Raw genomic sequence first — 21,556 nt, forward strand, 5'->3', positions numbered from 1 at the left:
AAAGGTATCACACCACGATCAATGTAATATTTTTCTCAATTTAAATTAAAAAAATAATGCAAAAAAAAAATTAAGAGGATATGCAAATTTCAGTAATATCTTGAACCACTGAATACTGCAATAATATCTAAGTTAAGTAACTGGTAGGAGGCCCCGGGGAGGCTGGGGAGAGGGGCACCTGGAATGTCCTGCTGCCCCCGCGACCCGGCCTCGGATAAGCGTACGAGAATGGATGGATGGATTAAAACACACCAGGTCAACAGGGTCCTGAGATGAAGTCTATTACAAATATCATGTGTGCAAACCAGACCAAAGACAACATAAAACATGCACATTTACATGTTTTTATTAAAAAACGGTTTACAAATGTATTCTGAAGTAGACAAAAATGCGCTTTTACAGTCCAATATTGTTCTCTATTTGCAGTGATAACTGCTGTGGTTTTGGTTGAGGTGGATTAGCTTCCAGCCTACAGCATCAACTCTTCATCCTGCGAGGACGCCACGCTCATCTCTTCGGACAGCTCTTCATCCTCCTCCTCCTCCTCCGCTGCTCTCTTCATGCCTCTCTGCTTGGACAGAGCCTCCGCGTAGCGAATGTTATACATGTTGAAGTCACACCTGCACAGAGGAAACAAAGATTCGGGTTTCAGAATTTACCTCGAGCTATTTCTACTAGAATATAAAGTATAATATGACATTCAATGAGCAGGAACTGGGAAATGTGTGGAATTATTATTAACTTTTTGTTAAATTAAAATACAAAATTGCACTTAAGTCAGTGTTGGAATGCAACTTAGTACATTTACTCAAACACTAAAAAATCAACATACTTAAAATAAATCAGTTAATAAACAGTTTAAACAGGTAAAGCTTAAACAATTAATAAATCTGTTAATTGACTTAAAATTATTTAATCAATTTCAACTGATCTATTTTGAGTTATTAAGTAGTTTTGAATGCAAAAATATTTCAAGGTTCCAGCTTCTCAAATGCAAAGATCAGCAGATTTTCCTTTGCATAATTTTAATGTATTAATATTATTATTATTTAAAGGTTTAGACTGTTTTGTGAAGGTGTCACTTTGGGTGAAAAGGTTAATTGTGACAGTATTTCTCACTATTTCCAGTGTTTACAATCCAAACAATCACTTGACTTGTTGAGAAAATAATCAGCAGATGAATTTAAATGAAAATAATTATTAGTTTCAGTTCAATAAAGTTGTTTAAAATGAGCTCTACAGACCACATTAAAATCCTGTTTTTACATTCAAGCATTAGTAATAAAAATCGAATCTTAACTTATATAATTACTTTTTATTTAGTTATAATTTAACTTAAGTAACATTTAGAATGCAGGAATATTATTTGTGTATTTATACAGTGTGTTTTCTTTTTTAAAAGACCTGAACACTTCCTCCATGCTGATCCTGAAATATACAAATCATTGTTAGACGGGTTGATGTTGCCACAAATGTTGAAACTTACAGTTTGGACAGATCGTCAAAGTGTCTCTGGATGCTCTTCTGCAGCGCCTGGAGCGTGGGCAGTATGGCTCCTGACCTGGAAACCAAAAAAAAATAATAATTAGGTTTAGTCACTTACAGGCAGTGGTGGAAAAAGTATTCAGATCTCTTACTTAACCCATAAGAACCCACACCCAGTTATCCGTAAAGGAAAGTTATGGGGGATATATCACAGACCAAGTGAACCACACAGAACATATTTATGATGTTTGTTTGTTTTTAGTAATTTTGTGTCTTTTTTAGTAATTTTGTCTTCTTTGTGTCTTTTTTAAGTAATTTTGTTTTTTTCAGTGATTTTGTGTCTTTTTTAGTAATTTTGTTTCTTTTTTAAGTAATTTAGTTTTTTCTGTCATTTTCTGTCTTTTTTTTTGTAACTTTTTGTCTTTTTTTGGTCATTTTGTGTCTTTTTTAAGTAATTTTGTGTGTCTTTTTTGTGTCTTTTTTAAGTAATTTAGTTTCTGTCATTTTGTGTCTTTTTTTTTTTTAGTAATTTTGGTCCTTTTGATACTGCCTCCAGCGGCCCCCAGGTAATTAGAGTTTGAGACCCTGTTCTAGAATATTTAAAGTGTTTGTTACATGGGTGTTAAGTAAAAGTACCGAGAATTACTCCACTACAAGTAAAAGTCCTGCATTCAAAACTTACTGAAGTAAAAGTACAACAGTATCAGCATCAAAATGTACTTAAAGTATCAAAAGTAAAAGTACTTGTTATGCACAATGAACCCACTCAGATTGTTTTATATATTCTAAATATATTTTTATATAAACATGCTTTCAATATTTTTCTTTGTCTATTTTTATTTTTTGAAAATGACTTTCCTCTTCTTTCTTTTTGATTGCCCATCCCTGGTGTATATCTATTTCATTCCCTTCATTATTTTATTATTTACATTATATGGTAATTTGGTAAAACTCGTACAAAGACTGTGAAATTTTAAAAAACAAACATGAAATATTTTTTACATTTTGTTATGAAAAACTACAAAAAAATATGTAAATTAAGGAAGCTTGCACCTTTTTTAAAAATAAAAAAAATTGAACATGTTTTTACGTTAAATCTTGACCTGAAAATTTATTTATTTAAGCAGTGTTTTAAGTTTGTAAAGATCATTTTAACTACTTAAAATACTGTAATGAGGTTTAATTAAATCACTTTACATTTATCATGCTTTTATTTTAAATCTCGACCTGAAAAGTAACTAAAGCTGTCAGCTAAAAGTGGTGGAGTAAAAAGTGAAATATTTGCCTCAAAATGTAGTGAAGTAGAAGAATAAAGTTACATACAGTCATGGAAAAAATGATTAGACCACCCTTTTCTTCAATTTCTTGTTCAATTTAATGCCTGGTACAACTGAAGGTACATTTGTTTGGACAAATATAACGATAACAATTAAATTAAACCCTTATGAGCTATTTTTATTGTTATCATTATATTTGTCCAAACAAATGTACCTTTAGTTGTATCAGACATTAAAATGAACAAGAAACTGAAGAAAAAGGGTGGTCTAATCATTTTTTCCATGAGTGATGTCATATACCATAAATCTTATGTATCTAAATATATATATATTCATTGATGTTCATATTACATGCAACAACCTATTTAACCTATTTAACATGCTAAAATATATTTTCTCCAATGTGCAATATCTGTTAATATGCAAAGCACTCTTAGGAAAACAAACCAACACCAAAAATATATATTAATAATAAATGCCAAATAGTAGAAATGTATGTATAGAATGTATATAGAATGTATATGTCTTATTTTTTTATAGTCTGTCTTCTATATCTATGTGTCTAATATCTAGGTGGTCTAATTTTTTTTTCCATGACTGTATGTGGAAAAACTCATGAAAGTACAAGTACGTCAAAACTCTATTAACCCTTTATCAGGCAAATAACTATATTTGGTAACGTCAGGTAATATTTTGAGAAAAAAGTTGCAAATTTACTAGATTAAAGTGGCAAATCTACAAGAAAAAAAGTCGCAGATTTAAGAGATTTAAAGTGGCAAATCTGCGCGAAAAAAGTCGCAGATTTACGAGAAAAAAGTGGGAAAAAAGCCACTTTTTTCTTGCAGATTCACCACTTTAAATCTCATAAATCTTTTTTCTCAAAATATTATTTTCATATGTTTTTTTACATATTCTGGCTGTATGTAATATCCTCCAATCTTCTCTATGGTTGAAATTTGGAATCTGCAAGTATTTCAATGAGTGCCCTATTAAGGGTTAAGTACAGTACTTGAGTAAATGTACTTAGTTACATTCCACCGCTGCTTACAGGTATAAGGAGACAGTGATGTGACAGAATAAACTCATAAGAGCATGAATAAGGGGGTGGAGGAGACCTGTTCTTGAGCTTCTGTCCGTGCAGCATGAGCAGGCTCTGGGCCCACGTCATGTAGAACTGCAGGTGACCCGACTTCTCCAAACTGGCCGCCACGAAGCCCAACAGCTTCTCCACGTAAATGTCCGGTAGGGAGCCACAAACAACCGGGACTGGAACACAAACAAACACAAAATCCTTGTAGAACCTGATAATGTAATAACCCCGATAATATAATACAAATCTGCACTTGAGTCCATTGAAAATGTAATAAAACCTGATAATGTAATAACTTCCCGATAATGTAATAAAGTGCATTTCCCAATAATGTAATACACCTTTTACCAATAATGTGATAAAGTATAACCAAGCACCTTTAGATTTCATACATTATCAGGACTTGCAAAATGAAGGCTAACCTGATAATGTAATAACCTCCCATTAATGTTATACTTCATTACATAATTGGTAAAAAAAAGTGTATTACATTATTGGGAAATGCACTTTATTACATTATCAGGTTCCACAATCCTTCTCATTTGTCTGTTTTAGAGGTCGCAGATTCAAAGCTGATGAATAAAATAAAACTCACTCTGCTTGTGCGGTACCGTTTCCAGCACTTCCTGCTTCAGAGCGTTCTCGTTGAGCCTGAATGCGAGCACGATGGCCGGCGCCCACTCCTGGAGACGCAGCTGCTTGCGTATGCTGGCCGGAGTCACGTCCAGGTCCAGGTCGTACGGGTCGAAGACCAGGGAGCCGTCCAGGGAGTAGACCAGCAGGCCCTCGGTGGTGGTGGCCGCCCAGCTGCGACCTGAGAAAAAGGAAAGAAGCTTTATTAACCCATTTAAGGTGGGAAAGCATTACCACATTGCTACCATTAAAACTGGGGGCGCTGTTGTGTTATTCTACCATTAAAGCCGGGAAATCGGATACGTCGTCTTGTAGTATTTGTAGATTTTTTCTAACTATTTTCGGTCTCTCGGCCAATGAAATGCACCAGATTACATGTGGGAGTGTCGCAATGCAACATGGGACTTTTCCAGAACTTTGAAATCCTCACCAAAAAAAGACCCAAAATGACCAAAAAAGAAAGAAAATGACTAAAAAAGTTCACAAAAAGTCACAAAATGACCAAAAAAAGACACAAAATGACCAAAAAAAGACACAAAATGACCAAAAAAAAGAAACAAAATGGCAAAAAAAAGACACAAAATGACCAAAAAAAGAAACAAAATGACAAAAAAAAAGAAACAAAATGACTAAAAAAAAAGACACAAAATGAGAATACATGTGGGAGTGTCGCAATGCAACATGGGACTTTTCCAGAACTGAAATCATGGCGGAAGACGACTATAGCGGAGGGAGCTCAGATATAACAGCTGTAAGCTCTCAGATACTTTTGAATTTAATTTCTATCTGCTACAGAGGCTGAAAAATCTATTATTTTATTTTATTAATATACATTTTTTGTGTTGGTTTGTTTTCCTAAGAGTGCTTTGCATATTAACAGATTTTGCACATTGGAGAAAATATGTTTTAGCATGTAAAATAGGTTAAATAGGTTGTTGCATGAAAATCAATGAATAAATATGTTTAAATATAAGTGGTATATGACATATATAAAATAGAAAAAATACAGAACGCCTAATATAGGCCTAATGTGGTCGATTGTAAACAAATTCAACAAACCATAAGAAAAGCCATTTAATTTCATTTGGAATAATATATCCTATATATAATATATATATAAAAATATCTCCTTAGTCAAGACTTTAATCCAACTAAAAAATGAACAAAAAAAGACTTTATCATGGCGACATACCAGTAGGGGAGAAGCGCAGGGAGCTCACTCTGATCTCTGGCTTGAAGTGTCGAGAACTCATATCACCTTTAAAGATATACAGAAAGAAAAACATTAAACAAGAAATTCAGAGAATAAGCTGCAAATGTCAAGAAAAAGTGAGGAAATACAGGAACATGACATACAGTCATCAAGCAGGAAAAAAAGTGACTTTAGATGATCATTTGTGTTTAGTTTTTGTATTTTGCACCAATGTGAATACATTATGTCACCTCTTATCTATTATGTGAAATAAAGTAATGGGGTCCACATGCCTCTCTGTGAGGTAGTAATTCAATTCAAAAAGCAGAAATAACACATTATATAGATCCATTATACACAGAATGAAACATTTCATGTCGTCATTTATTTAATTTCTTCTAATTATAATGTTTATGGCTCCCATTTAATGACGACCTAAAATTCAGTGTCTCAAAATATTTAATATTACAAAAGACCAATTTTAAAAGGTATGTTTAATTTGTAAATGTTGTCCTCTGAAAAGTATCTCCATCTATATGACTCAATACTTGGTTGGGGCTATTTGACTTGAACTACTGGAAATTGACTTTTCCATCATATTCTAATGTACTGAGATGCAGCTGTAAAATAATATTAACTGTATTGACCTTGACTTCCAAGATAAAAAGGAAATATTTTGATAAAAGTCACAAAAGTTAAAGAAAGTCTTGTAATATCCTCCAATAGCACTTAAGTAATTTTAAGTAGCTTAATAACTAATTAATAGCTGGACTAAGAGTACCTTTCCTGACTCCAGGGAGGCTGATGTTGACTCCGTCTCCGTCTCCGGCTCCCTCGTCCACCAGAGCCAGGCTGCCGAACTCCGTCATCTTCCGTCGGTCCAGAAACTCCTGCAGGAAACACAGGACGACAACTGGTGACGCTCAAAAATCAAATCAGCGTGTTTTTAATCACTGGGCTGAATCCTGATAGCTTCCCATGAAACATCAAACCTCAAATTAAAGGTTGTTTCACTATATTTATATCTGTATATATAGTTGTCTACACTTGCACGTCCCTCTCACTAAATCGAAGTTTGTAATGTGATTGTCTGGTTACGCGGAAATTAGAACTCAATACAACTGCAGTGCTTTTATTTGGAAGGCAATTTCAAATGTCTGTGCATGCATGAGCACCTGCACAGAAATGCGCACTTACCTTGTGAAAAAAACAGTTATTGCTTTTTGCATAAAGTAAATAAACTGCTGGTTTACTGCATAACATACATGCTCTATATTGTTTTTGTGGTTTGAATATATGTTGTGTTTAAAATAAATGGAAAAGTGAGATAATGTTTGGAGGTTTTACTATTTTTTTACTGTTACATTTGACTTATTTCACATATAGTGTTCTTACGTATTCTTACCAGTAGCAGCTTAAAACCAGATAATCTACTGTATTTTTTTACGATGAAATTAATGTTGAGCAGAATTTAGATCAGAGTTTTGGTCCGGCCCTCTACAACCCTCTCAGTATCTCATGCGGCCCCTTGGGAAAATGAATTGCCCACCCCTGCTCTAGAAGCTGTGATAAAAAGGGCGGGGCTGTACCTCCATGGCATCAAACGACAGGTTGCAGGAGATCTCAAACTTCTTCATGAGCATCTGCTCCTTCACATTATAGATGCAGACGAACTTGGATTGGCCGCCGGCCAACATGGACTCCCCGTCTGCAGAGTAGCAGAGCGACGTGAAGGACCTGGACGCAGAGAGAGCACAATCAGAAATTCCACAAAACAGGAGTTCTCTCTGTGGTTTGGAGCGAGAAAATAATCTCTCACTCACTTTCCCTTTGCCGACTGCTTGGCTGTGATTTTATCCGTGTCTTTGCGGCCCGTCTCCAGGTCGTGGCGCCCGGCCACGGAGCCGGTCTGTGTGGCTGTTTGTGGGTTCCAGAAAGAGATTTCCCCGTTCAGAGTGGCCACAGCCAACTCCTGACCATCAGGCCGGTAAGTCACTGACAAACCTAAAGAAAAAAGCTGGTTAAAATAGGCATTTCCCAAACTTCAAACTTTTTACAAACTCTGTACAGCTGAACTAGATCCATATATATTAGTCCCTGGATTAGAGGTGTGAATCAGCAGAGGCCCCACAATTCGATTTTATCCTGATTAGGGTTGTCAAAAGTATCGATACTCAAAAAAGTATCGATACTAAAACGTTGTATCCGGATACTTTCATTTTCAAAAGTACCGATACCCCCCGTGCACAGCATACAACCTTAAAAATATTGTTCTAATTGTTATTGTTTATATTTATTTTTTTCACTCCCTCAGACCTGAAGCTTGTTATCATAGTTGCAGTTTCTTTTTGCACAACTGTTTTTTTATTATAAATATTTAACCTGTGGTTCTGTTCATTTTTACATGTTGCATTTTTCTTGTTGATAAAAATATTTCTGTTAAATTTTGGGGTCTTTGTTTTTATCCTTGTGGTTTCGAAAATGGCATTGAGTATCGAATATTTTCCTGAGTATCGGTATCGAGTTGAACATTTTAGTATCGTGACAACCCTAATCCATGTATCGTATCATGACTTGAGTCATGATACGATATTATTGCGATTTTAAGCATTTTGTGATATGTTGATTATTGCGATACAATATATTGAGATTTAACTGTTTAACTGCATTTTGTGTCCACAAAATTAAATTCAATCAAGAATTGTTTTGTCAAATAAGAGAAAATTCTCAGTCTAGTCATCTCACTTCCGTCTTTTTATTTCTCCACAATGAGAGTCAAACCCACAGACTGACCAACAAAGTATTCAGTCAAACTGAACTGAACTGATATCAAACATGTATGGACGACAACAACTGCAGCATTTTATCAAACTTTCCTCAACTTTAAGCTTTACTTTTTCTGAATGAAACTTAAAAGAAGCCTAACTTTGAAGCGTTATTTTGACAACTTCCCGACACAATATCCTGACTATAGATTCCTTAGATCTTCTAGTTTCATATCATACCAGTATCTCCAGTATATTCCTAAAACTACGGAAGCTACGGCTTCCAGAAAAAAACAAAAGCGGTGGAAAATCATGATGGCACCGAAGCGCTAAATATCGATACTTGGCAGCCATTAATCACTATAACATTGCCACGCAAAATATCGCAATATTATACCGTATCAATATTTTCCCCCACCTCTACCCTGGATCCTCCAGAATTATTTTTTTTCCAAATGTGTCGCCCCCTAGTGGCTGCGTAAAAAAAGACACTGTAACTGTATTTACCATCGGAGGTGAGGGGGAGCGTCTCTTTGACCTGCCAGCTGTCCAACATGTCCCACAGCCGCACGGTTCTGTCCCACGAGGCGCTGGCCAGGATGGACTGGACCGGACTGAAACACAGGCAGCTGACGGGACCCTCGTGACCCCCGAGGACCTGATCAGCCACAGGGAGGAGGCAGGTACAGTCCATTTCAAAATCAACATTTTTAAACTCAGAACCATACAACCAACCAGCAGCTTTATATTAGTAATATATAATATTAATTCAATACAATATTAATATTTTTTTAATGAAAAAAAAAACAAACAACTGTCCTGGAACAAATCATGTATTTCGAATGCTTCTGTCAGGAAAAATCTGAGTCGAAAATGCTTTATTCTGCAATTTTAAAATAAAATAGATTTCAGCAAAAAATAAACAGTTTGCACTGACCAGATCCTACAAAAAAATAATTACCGGTAATATTTTTTTCTAATATTGATAATACTTGGAAAAATGTTAGACACAAAGATTCCATTTTGTTCTAATTTTTGTCAAATAAATGATAAAAAAAACTAAACTTTTTCAAATGTTTTCCCCTTTTTTAATGATTTATGGCATTATAACTGTGTATTTTTGAGTTCTCCCTACAGCCATGAGATACAATATGGATTAAGTTAAGTTAAGACGGTAAGTTAATAACAAGTTATGTGTGTTAATAATGGTAATAATGAGTTTATAAACTACATTACTATGTGTTATACATACATATATATAAATATTATTGTTGTTATATAACTGAATATTGTAAATTAACATAGGGAGAAGGGGTGGGATTTAATAAGCTTTGGCTTCTTCCCACTCCTTTTGAAGGCAAATAAGTGTTGTCTTGTTGTTGTTTCATTTTGTGTTGTTGTCTTGTATTTATTGTTGTTCGTTTGTTTTTAAATGTTCATCTTTTATTTTCTGTTCAAATAAATTCTCAATCAATCAATCAATCAATCAATCAATCAATCAATCAATCAATCAATCAATCAATATTAATACACAGTGTGTGATTGTTACCTCCAGCAGTCTGCCTGTCTGCATGGACCACAGGAAGATCTCAAAGGAGTCCTGGGCTCCTGCGCTCACCAGCTCCCCGCTGACATCTACTGCCAGGGAGGAGAACTGCGCCGGCCGAGGAGACGTGAACGTCCTGAAGTTCCTGTACCTGTAGTCAGAAATAAACGTACACCAATAGATTTAGAAGTCAGACTCAAAGACATCTGTGTTCCAGTCTCCTTCTGCATCAGGTTTTGGAAGTGAACCAGCTTGACGGGGAGTCACCTGTGCAGGTCGAACGCTCTGACCGTCCCGTCCAGAGAAGCGCTGACGATGACGAAGCCGCTGGAGGTGAAGGTGACGTTGGTGATGCTGCTGGTGTGCTCCGTGAAGGTGACGAAGCAGAGGCCGCTGTTGGTGTTCCACACTTTGACCTGGAGGGACGACAAGACCAGACTTTCAGCGCTGAGTCTCACCGCATGACATCTGTCTTTTCTGTTTCTGTTTTTGTTCTCTGTTTTCTTTTTTTTTCTCAACTCTCTTTATCAATTTTCTCATTTTGAACATAAAACATAACAGTCACACATCCACGATACACATTTACACGTACAGTGTCGTTTAAATGATATTACCTAATATATCTCAGTATGAAAAAAACAGATAAAGGGGATTACTTTGAGAAACAAGATTGTACTTATATATATTAATTTACCCAGACATATATACGTTCTGGAAAATAAACAAAAAAAACCCGACAGAAATTAAAAATTAAATAAATAAAATACAAAGTAAATTAAAAATAAAAAAAAAAGGGTAAAAGTTCTTTCCTTCTAGTGGGGGTTAAGAGCACTTCTAAAACGTGCCAGACTATGTGTTGTGGTTAAAATGATCAATAAACTGCTGCCAAATTCTATAGAACTTTCCCTCCTGATTTTTCAGTAAGAATCTGATTTTCTCCAGCTCTAAGTGTCTCATAACATCTGTCATAAGATTTGAATAAGTTGGTGTTCTCTGTTTTCTGTCTCTGTTCACACATTTTCTGTTATTATTACTTTAGTGGGTTTCAATTTGTATTTCTTAGCCTCTGAAATTATATTATATCAGGGATGGGCAACTAAATTGCTGGAGGGGGCCACAATTTTTCATCTACACTACTACAGGGCCACAAATAGGACCGTCCCTTAACCAGATATGATGAAACTGCAATTTTAAATATGTTTACAGTGCAGTAACTTAACATATTTCATGCTCAAATGCATGAATAACAGTATAAATAGGAATACAAAAGGTTTGAAGCAAATGAAAAATAACCACTGACTGTGATTTCTTTTTTTTCTGTGCAAGAACAGCAGACCAACATTAATGCAAGAAGTAATTTTGTGCATTTTTACACTGCACTTTGAAGATTTCATGCTCAAATGCATGTAGTTGTACTGAGGGCCACTTCAAGTCAGGGTGCAGGCTGTATGTGGCCCCCAGGCCTCAAATTGCCCATCCCTGATCTATAGTCTATAGATGATGTAGTCATATTGCAAGAGAAATACAGTAAGAATTTCAAGCATTTACAAGCACTTTATCCAAAATCCAAGCACTTTTTAAACCTTGAAAACACAACATTCAAATTCAAGCAGGAAAAATCCAAGTTTTAAATAAGGATATTTAGTCAAAAATGCTTTATTTTTTGCTGAAATCAATTTTAATTTAAAATTGCAGAATAAACAGTTTGCACTGACCAGATCCTACAAAAAACATGAAATTAATATTTTTTTCTAATATTGATAATACTTGGAAAAAATGTTACACACAAAGATTCTATTTTGTTCTAATTTTTGTGAAATAAATGATAAAAAAAATAAACTTTTGTAATTTTTCCCCCTTTTTTAATGATTTACGGCATTATAATGCAACATAAAATACTTCTTGACTAAAAATAACGAAGCGAGACCTTTCCTTTCATGTTCAGACGTTCGTTAGTGAGAAATAAAGAGCAAAACATACAGCGTGTGCCTGTTAACATAGCGTGTGTTAACATTCAAATTCAAGCATTTTTAAGGATTTCAAGCACCCGTATGAACCCTGATACATTGTTCTTGCACTCTTGCGGTTGTTATGACATCTCAAGTGTTTGACGGCGGTTTTCCATTCAATCGTCCCCGCGGCGAGAGAGCAGAAGACTGTTGAATGAATATAGTGGAAACCTGCAATAATATCACATATAAATGGTGAAACTAGTGACTCTCACCTTGCCGTCGTCTCCTCCCGTCACGATGTACTGTCCGTCTGGAGAGTAAGCCAGCGACGCCATGTTGTTGAAGTGTCCCTGCTGCTTGAAGACGTAGGACTCGCTCTGCCACTCCCACACCAGCAGCTGGCCCATCCCTGAAACAACACTTACATGTTTCATTTTTGATTAAAGAATATCTAATAGAAACAGAATCCAGGAGGAAAGACTTGTTACCTGAGCAGCCGAAGCCGATCCAGTCTCCAGAGCTGTTTATAGCCACGGAGGCGATTCTCTGGTCTGCAATACTGGAAGAGGAATTCAAATTAACAGTCAATACTGTGCAAAGCTAAAGTCCTTTTCACTTTTGTCTCCTAAATTTCCACTTCAGCATGTTGATCAATTCACTGAACGTTCTGAACCCCACTGAGAGGTTGGAAAGCCATGTTTTCTTTCATTTTAAATCCTCATTAATCATTTATAATAGCCAGAAACTTTAAAAAGACAGAAATAACTCCAATAGTTCTTGAACAAATCATGTGTGACGAACATTTCAAACTAGAAAAATAATAAAATTTAAGCTTAATAAAGTGATATTTCATTAAAAGCCCTGTATTCTACTAGAGGTGTGAATCAGTAGAGGCCCCACGATATCACTGCGATTTTAAGCATTTTGTGATATGGTGTGATTATTAAATAAGAGAAAATTCTCAGTCTATTCATCTCACTTCAGTCTTTTTATTTCTCCACAATGATAGATAGATAGATAGATAGATAGATAGATAGATAGATAGATAGATAGATAGATAGATAGATAGATAGATAGATAGATAGATAGATAGATAGATAGATAGATCGATCCAGAATATTCCTAAAATTACAGTCTCCACAAACAACAAAAAATGGCAAAAATTCTCACAGATTGCTAATCATCTATCCTTGGCGGCCATGAATCGATATAATATTGCCATGCAAAATATCGCAATACTATGCTGTATCGATTTTGTCCCCCAACTCCATATTCAACTATTAAACTGTTTACACTAACCAGATCCACTTCAGAGGGATGATAAACCAGGGTTCATACACTTTTTCAGTGGTCAAATTCAAGCACTTTTCAAGCACTTTCAAGGTCCATTTACAAGCTTTTCCAGGACCTTACAACAGTTTAAGTTGCATGTTTAAGATGAGTACTTACATGCTAAAAGAGGTAATTTCACTCAACCATCCCAACAGCGATGGTTTTGCGCTTTTAACAACCAAAAGTACAGTTTACTAAATATTCTATTTAGTATTTTTTTCATTGAACATGTGATTATCTACAGTCAGATTGCAAGAGAAATACAGTAAGAATTTCAAGCATTTTCAAGCACTTTATCTAAAATCAAAGCACTTTTTAAGCATTTTCAAGGATTTCAAGCACCCGTACGAACCCTGATGAACACAAACAGAGCTGATCTCTCACCTGAGGGAGTGGATGAGGTTAAACTCTGGAAGTTCGTGCAGGTGGAAGACTCCGGAGGCGAAACCTGTGACCAGGATGTGGGTGGGCTTGTGGTAGGTGGCAGCTGTCAGGTTATTAAAATCCCCCTCCTTGTTGAAGAAGTGTCTACAGGAGCAGAAGCAGAAAGAGAGACAGGAAGTTGCTGTTAGCAGTTCTGAGTACTCGGACATATTGAGACACCAAGAGTTCTAAGCGACAGTATTATGCAGTTTTACATTACAAATGCTGATACTGCTATTATAGTTTTAGAGGACAAATAACCTGCATATTGTCAAGAGCCAAAAGCCTAATGGAGATCGGGATGATTGCCACTCGAAGTGTCAAGGGACGAACATTACAGTGGTTTTTGGAAGGACTTCTGGGACTGGGGAACTTCTGGGACTTGATTTGATTTGATTTGATTTATTTGGCACAGTTTTCAAAGAAAGAAAATAACAAAATAATAACAACAATAATACATATTGAAATAAAATAAAGACATGCCAGGAAAACCCAAAAAACCCTCATGGGGCTTGAATAGTGGGATTCCCTAATATAACATAAAAATAAAAAAAAGAACAAGGAACATAGAATTATACAGAGAAAGAAACTAGAAAAACAAAACAAAGGCACAAAATAGCAATGAAACAAGAATTATAATAGGTTATTGAAATAGTAATAGGTTATTTAAAAGATTTTTTAAATGTCTTTGTCTACTGTGCATTGAATACTATTAAATTCCATATTAAATGAATAAATACATAAAATGGCTATAAAATGAATTAGAAAAAATAGGCAATAAATATAGAAATAAATGTAAATAGAAATGAGTCAACATCATTTAATAAATAACTAAATGTTTTTTGAAAATTACATTTTTCAACCGACTCATTATATTTATCACATAACTTTTATTTCATGATTATACATTATTTATTTTAAGGGACTTTTATTTCCTAATACCACATTTATTTCACTGTATTTATTTTATTATTGAACTATATGGAGTCATTTATATATTTATATTTATTGATGTTTTCTTATTTGTTTCACGGTTTATTTGATTTGATTTGTATTTATTTCATAATTACACATTACACAACTTTTTTTTCTCTTCATTTATTAATTTATCAAATTACAATGACTTGAGTATTTAACTATTTAAATTTAAATGTATTAATTTCAGGATTTATTTTATATTTATTTGTATTTATTTCATAATTACACATTCATTTATTTATTTTAGGGAACTTTTTTTCCTAATTTCACATTTTTTCTCTTTATTTATTAATTTATTAAATTATAATGAGTTCACTATTTAAATATTTAAATTTAAATTTACTTATTTCAGGATTTATTTTATATTTACTTAATAATTATACATTCATTTATTTATTTTAGGGAACTTTTTTCCCTAATATCAAATTTTTTTCTCTTTATTTATTAATTAAATTAAATTATAATGAGTTCAGTATTTAAATATTTAAATTAGAATTTATATATTTCAGGGTTTATTTTATACGTATTTATTTCATAGGCACATTTATTTATTCATGTATTAATTTAATTAATAATATATTTTCTAATGGCAATCCATGACTTATTAAGAAATAAAGAGAAGTGGGATGTGTCTTACTTGCTCCTCTGCTTGTATCGGACGTTTTTAGTCTTCTCCTTCTCTTTGGGAAGATCAGCTTTCCCTCTGATGACCTCTCCCTCCTGTGCCTCCATCCTCTCCTCCTCAAACTCCTCCTCCTCCTCCTCCTCCTGCGCCTCCCCTCGCCTCGGGAGCTTGGCTTTGTCCTGGATCTTCTTCAAGACGAGGCCGTCCAGCTCGGTGTCGCTCTCCCAGACACACAGCGTCCCGTCCTGGCTCACCGTGTACAGCTGACAACATTAAAATAACAATTGAGATTTTGTCTGAAATTTTCTAGCCAAACTACAGATTAGAGGTAGGGGAAAAAAACAATACAGCATAGTATCGTGATATTTTGCGTGGCAATATTGTATCAATTCATGGCCGCCAAATATCGATATTTAATGCTCCATCCGTCAGAACTTTCGCTGTTTTCGATTTTTTTTCTGAAGGCCGTATCGGTCTCACTTTAATGAATATACTGGAGATATGAAGGAATATTTAAGCAGGATATGGTGTCAGGAAGTTGTAGAAATAACCCTGCAAAGTTTAAACTGCCAGTTTTAAAGTATTTGTGCTGAAAACTGAAGAAACTAGAGATAAGTTCCACTAGTAGTGGCTGAACTGCTACTGTTACATGTGCTGGCAGCAGTGGCAGTGTGTGCAGACTCTGCTCGCTTTCTGCATAATCACTTGTGTAGTACTTCTTCAAATGATCAAACAGATTTGTTGTTGTTAGAAAGCCCACTGTTAGTGTTTTGTTAACTTGTTTATTTAACTAAGGTCCATTCAGTAATAACTTGTTTTTCTGTAAGTGTTCCTACGCTATTGAATGCACCATACCTGTGTGCGAATTACCGTGCTGTGAATGTTAGTTTTTTTCTCGATACAGCGGCGGATAGATTATAATTTATTTTGCTCTTTCCCAACATTCACCTGTTCCTCCCCGGTTTATTGCTCCAAGTGATGGCTGACATCTTTTTCGCTGCCCTCAGCTCCGCATTTAGCTCCACATTCGGTCTGTTTACTTCTCCGGCAACTTACAAACAGCAGTGAAGCAGGAAAAGGTGGACTCTGATTGGCTGCTGCACATTTCCGAAATCTTTAAACGAGTAAAATATTCTCACAGCTGATCACCGTAATTGACCTGAAATTTATATCGATCACTAATCGCGATCATATAATCCGCCCAGGCCTACTCTGACGTCATGCTATCTCAATGAAAATAGGTTCTCTGGCTTCCCACAAATTGACTCCCATTGTGGAGAATAAAAAGACTGAAGTGAGATGAATAGACTGAGAATTCTCTCTTATTGGCAAAACAATTCTTGATTGAATTTAATTTTGTGGACACAAAATGCAGTTTAACAGTTAAATCGCAATATATTGTATCGCAATGCTCACCTTATCGCAAAATGCTTAAAATCGCAATAATATCGCAATAATATCGTAGTATCAGGATAAAATCGCATCATGGGACCTCTGCTGATTCACACCTCTACTACATTTGTCCCTTCAGCCTAAATAAAGTCATGTCAGCAGTAATAAACTCACATCCAGGCTGTCCTTCTCAAAGAAACATCCCACGATGAGGTCCTTGTGTCCCCCCAGTGAGTAGTAGATGAGGTTGGCCCAGCGCTCCGCACCAAACACCCACGTCGACATGTCTTTGCTGCCCACCACAAAACACCTGCAGAGAAATATCACAACCATGATTCACTAATAATTCTCAGGCTTTTTTTATTTTTTTTATTTTAACATTTATTAGAACAAGTTCCTTGACAGAGTCTCACACATTATGGCAAGTATCAATACTCATATTGGTATCAAACTGACAAAGCAAAGCAAAGAGATGAAGGAATATTCTTTGTAGATCTAATTTGCAATAGTAATAATTAAAAACACAATAACAATAATAATAATAAGAATAAAAAATAAAAATAATAGAAAAAATAAAAACACCATCTAGCCCAGTTGAACAGAGACAGTATTCTCACCTTTCCAAATACATTATAACACGTGACCATTTTTCAAGATACAAGTCCGTCTGAAGTCGAAGGTTGGCAGTTATGTGTGCCAATTTACTGTGATTATTTTATGTGCAATTAATAAAAGAACCCTGAGCATAAACACTAGCCTGGGTATACCCATACTGCCTTGCGCGCTCGAATTTCACTTCGAACCTCCAGGCGGTCTGGCAACCAGAGAGGTTTCTTAGCCCTGTTTTAGGGATCCAATCACAGAGCAGGGAGGGACGGCAAGACGATGACGCGTACTACCCGGCAGACGGAAGCTTTGTAGTTTTCTTACGGATCCAACATGGCTGCAGCAGACGCGAAACTCTCTTTAGTTGTAGATGGTGTTTTAAATAGTTTAGAGCGAAAGGCGAGAGGTCTCTCGGCGGCTCCGCTGTCCCCCGGCTCGTAGCGAGATCACCAGCATTACGGTAGCGGGGCTATTAGCGCCGCTAATCACCGGCGCTACCGCAACGCCGGTGATCTCGCTACGAGCCGGGGGACAGCGGAGCCCCTAGAGACCTGCAGCAGCTTGTTTATTGCCCATAAAATCAGTGGATGTGTGTGGCTGAATGACATGAGGGGGAATAAAGCGTGAAAATAAATAATCTTGCAGAAAGCGAGAACTGGAGGAGCAAAGCAGCAAGCAACACTCTCTCACAGACACACACACAACAAACATCCATTTCTGTAGCTCTACTACGTCATCTGCTATAACTGATCTGATTGGCTAATAGCTACCTACAGACGCTTTGATAGACATTCTAAGCGCCCAATAAACGGCTCCGGAGGATCGTAAACCACACCTCCTCTACGGAGAAATGAATGGCTGGTTTCCAGACTAGATCTCATTTGAGATTAGTCTGGTGTTAGCCAGGCTACATAAACACACTATTTTTCACTAAATCTGTTAATGATACAGTACCCAAAATGAGTTGCTGTGGTCCAATTGGTCTATTTAAATTCAAAATCTCACATCTTTGTTGCTTCACATTCTCCCAAAAGTTTTTCCAATTAAGGGCAATCCCAGAAGATGATTTCTCTGGCTTTTTGAACACTCTGACAGTGAACAAACTGTGACTCACTTGGAGTCGTCGGTCCAGTCGATGCAGGTGGTTTCATCGTAGGGGCCGTAGTAGCTCTTGTCCAACACGAAGGCGTTAAACTCTCGCTGCTTTCCAGGAGCGTGGTACATCAGAGCCACGTTATCCTTCGTAACAACGAACTTCCTGAGAGGGAACAAAAACATCAAAGCTCAGCATGATTTACCTTGAGGTTCCTGTCCCACAAAAGAGTTCTAGTAAAATGACAATGAATTAACCAATAAGTTTTAAATCAGATAAGAACTTTATATTCCCAAATTTGGGAAATTGTTGTACCTATTCCTCATATATCTGATATCAACATGAATTTATAACAGTGTTGAAAAATTCATACAGTTTTTTCCCCAATTAAACCATTTTTTTTGTTTGTAGAGGTAAAACAACTTGATCTGCTAATAAACGATTGCTTGTTTATTAACCATCGGAATCACACAAAAGTTATCATGACAGAAATTATCGTCATGTTTTTACATTTCCAACAGTTCTTGGATGAATCACGAGTGATGCCTAAAAACATGATATTTCATCAAAATCACTTTACTCCATATGTATAAAAAATAACCCTTTGCAATAACCAGATCCTGTAAAAAAAAAAAAAAAAAAAATTTAAATTTAAAAAAATTCTGCACTCCTAAACGCAACTGGGAAGCCATGAATGACTCGGCTGCAAACCATCATCCGTGAAGGAAAAAACAAAAACAAAAACAAAAACAATCAAACTAACATAAACCAACACACAAAACTACAGTCCGTTTACACATAGGCTGTAAGTAAAGGTTATGATGTATAATGTGTATTTTTTTACCTGTTCCAAAAATGCTGTATATATTGATTTTTTTTTTTTCTAAAATCAACTTGTGTACATTTTTTTAGTGAATTATGACATTAAGAATACTACAAAAAATACATGGAATACTCGAATCCATGGTGACTGAAATGTGACAGATAAAAAGATAAAAAGGAGGATTTGCTGCTTTTCTTTGTCATATGTGATGGTATAAAAAATATTTTTGGGGTTAGGGATTGATACACTGGGAAACTGTATATTTTTAACAATTCAGTAGTTAAGTTCATCTTTACCTGCCATCAGGTGAGAAGCGGATGCTGCTGACAGGTTTGTGAAAGTGGAAATGATGAAGAATGGCTCTGGTGATGAGACTGACCAACACAGCTGCTCCATCTGTGTGCAACACAAACACAGAGACATGTTGAAATTTCTGTTGTTAGAATATAATAGAATAGTTTTATTTGTCATTGCACAGAAAACCTATTAAAAAGCACAAGAAGAAGAAGGGGGAGACGCAGGTTGGGATATTTACAGGGACATAATGGGAGTTATTGCATTTAAAATAAATATATTGCACAGTACTGAGATGTTTTACAAACCAAACAAACTCCTGCTTGAAATTACAAATAATCAAGAAAGAAAAGCTTTTATTTTACCTTCATCTACCACGATTGCTAAGTTCCCGTCAGGAGAAACACCAATACATGATATGTTTTTTGTAGTGGAGAAAGGTAACGTCTCAGATGTGTTGCTGCAAGACAGAAAAGAATCAATCAGCCTTTGGTTTGGTTTTTACATGATGTCACCAGTGGTGGAAAAAGTATTCAGATCTCTTACTTAAGTAAAAGTACTAATACCACACTGTGAAATGACTCCACTACAAGTAAAAGTTCTGCATTCAAAACTTACTGAAGTAAAAGTACAAAAGTATCAGCATCAAAATGTAGTTAAAGTATCAAAAGTAAAAGTAGTCGTTATACAGAATCGACCCACTCAGATTGTTTTATATATTTTAAAATTATTATTACATTATTTGTATTGATGCTTTTATGTAAGCTGTGTTTTAATTTTGTAAAGACAAGGCTCATTTAATTATGTAATATATTGTTATAAGATTTAATAAAATAAAATAAAAAAGTCTAATTACTTTAAATTGATCGTGTTATTTTTATGTTAAATCTCGACCTGAAAAGTAACTAAAGCTGTCAGCTAAATGTAGTGGAGTAAAAAGTACAATTTTTGTCTAAAAATGTAGTGGAGTAGAAGTATAAAATTACATAAAATGGAAATACTCGAGTAAAGTACAAGTACCTCAAAATTATACTTAAGTACAGTACTTGAGTTAACACCAGAATGTGATTTATTTTTCATATTTTCATGCATTATTTACATTTTTCTCTCTTGCAACTACACTTGCAAGAGAGACAAGGCTTCTGCACACACCCAGCTGTCTATAAAACAGATCCAAAAACACCCAAATATGAAAAAATATTAATAATAACTTACTTTTTCAGGTCGAAGATAGAAACTCTGTTTCCAACCGGACTGATCACAGCGTTACCATCTTTTGAGAAACTCAAATTCCCCTGGCGATAAACGGCTCCGAGCAGATTGGTAAACTATAACAAAGACATTGTTTTATTTTGAAATAATCAATAAGCCTGTTTGCGTGTCGGGAGAAAACTTATTAATACCTTTATATGAGAGCCACTATAAAAACGAAACAATTGTAACAATAAATGCAGCCGAATTTATCTGTGAGTGCCAACAGCTTACACTATGAAAAGTTATAAATATGCTGCACAAGTTTTGTCTTTAAATCACATGAAATTGTAGAACAAATGTAGTGATTTTTGAATGAGGTTTGGTGTGACGTTCTCTAACGTTAAAGCAGCACTAACACAGGTGTACTTACCCTGTAGGCGAACTTCATTTTACCGTTTAATATCCCTCACACTTTACGCACTTATCTACAATAAAATAAAAGTTTATATCTCTGTGAAAATTGTAAATATCTCGCTAGTATTCCACATGCTTCTTCCTCACACGTGTTTGCATTTTGTTGACACTTGACACATCCGGGTGGAGGCGAGTTCAATTTAAATCACTGCGCCCTCTAGCGGCCGGAGGGGAAACTGTGTAAAATATTTTTTTATAATTCTAGTGCATTAAAAAATATATTTTAAGAGCCTTTCCAAATCTATAATAAGAATATATTATTGATATAATATATATAAATTGATTATATATTAATAGAATAACTAATAACTAAAAAAGTATGTTCCTAATCACAATGTAAAATAATTGAATAAAATAAAATAAAATAAAATAGACAGCTGTA

The 21,556-nt window shown here is 35.2% G+C and overlaps 1 protein-coding gene across 1 annotated transcript; it reads right to left on the minus strand.

Moving 5' to 3' along the window:
* Positions 1 to 330: 330 nt before the first annotated feature.
* pwp2h (PWP2 small subunit processome component) lies at positions 331 to 21,282 on the minus strand. The gene is made up of 21 exons (XM_059327976.1): positions 21,131 to 21,282; positions 20,722 to 20,834; positions 19,872 to 19,966; positions 19,509 to 19,608; positions 18,411 to 18,554; positions 16,865 to 17,000; positions 15,311 to 15,561; positions 13,657 to 13,800; positions 12,429 to 12,499; positions 12,213 to 12,349; positions 10,256 to 10,404; positions 9,992 to 10,139; positions 8,950 to 9,100; positions 7,501 to 7,681; positions 7,267 to 7,414; positions 6,459 to 6,567; positions 5,678 to 5,743; positions 4,448 to 4,666; positions 3,878 to 4,028; positions 1,487 to 1,561; positions 331 to 620 (listed from the first exon to the last, which is right to left on the minus strand). The coding sequence occupies exons 1-21, from the start codon at positions 21,146 to 21,148 to the stop codon at positions 470 to 472; spliced, it is 2,757 nt and encodes a 918-aa protein (XP_059183959.1). The 5' UTR covers positions 21,149 to 21,282; the 3' UTR covers positions 331 to 469.
* Positions 21,283 to 21,556: the final 274 nt, after the last annotated feature.

The sequence above is a fragment of the Centropristis striata genome, chromosome 24 (assembly GCF_030273125.1).
Source record: "Centropristis striata isolate RG_2023a ecotype Rhode Island chromosome 24, C.striata_1.0, whole genome shotgun sequence".
NCBI classification, from domain to species: Eukaryota; Metazoa; Chordata; class Actinopteri; order Perciformes; family Serranidae; genus Centropristis; species Centropristis striata.

What these genes read in the sequence shown, in the direction of transcription:
- pwp2h (XM_059327976.1), bottom strand. An exon ending in TGTCGTTTGATGCCATGGAG is followed by an intron (nt 6,568 to 7,266) that starts GTACAGCCCCGC and finishes TGTTTCCTGCAG; the next exon opens with GAGTTTCTGGACCGACGGAA. An exon ending in AACGGTACCGCACAAGCAGA is followed by an intron (nt 4,029 to 4,447) that starts GTGAGTTTTATT and finishes TTTGTGTTCCAG; the next exon opens with TCCCGGTTGTTTGTGGCTCC.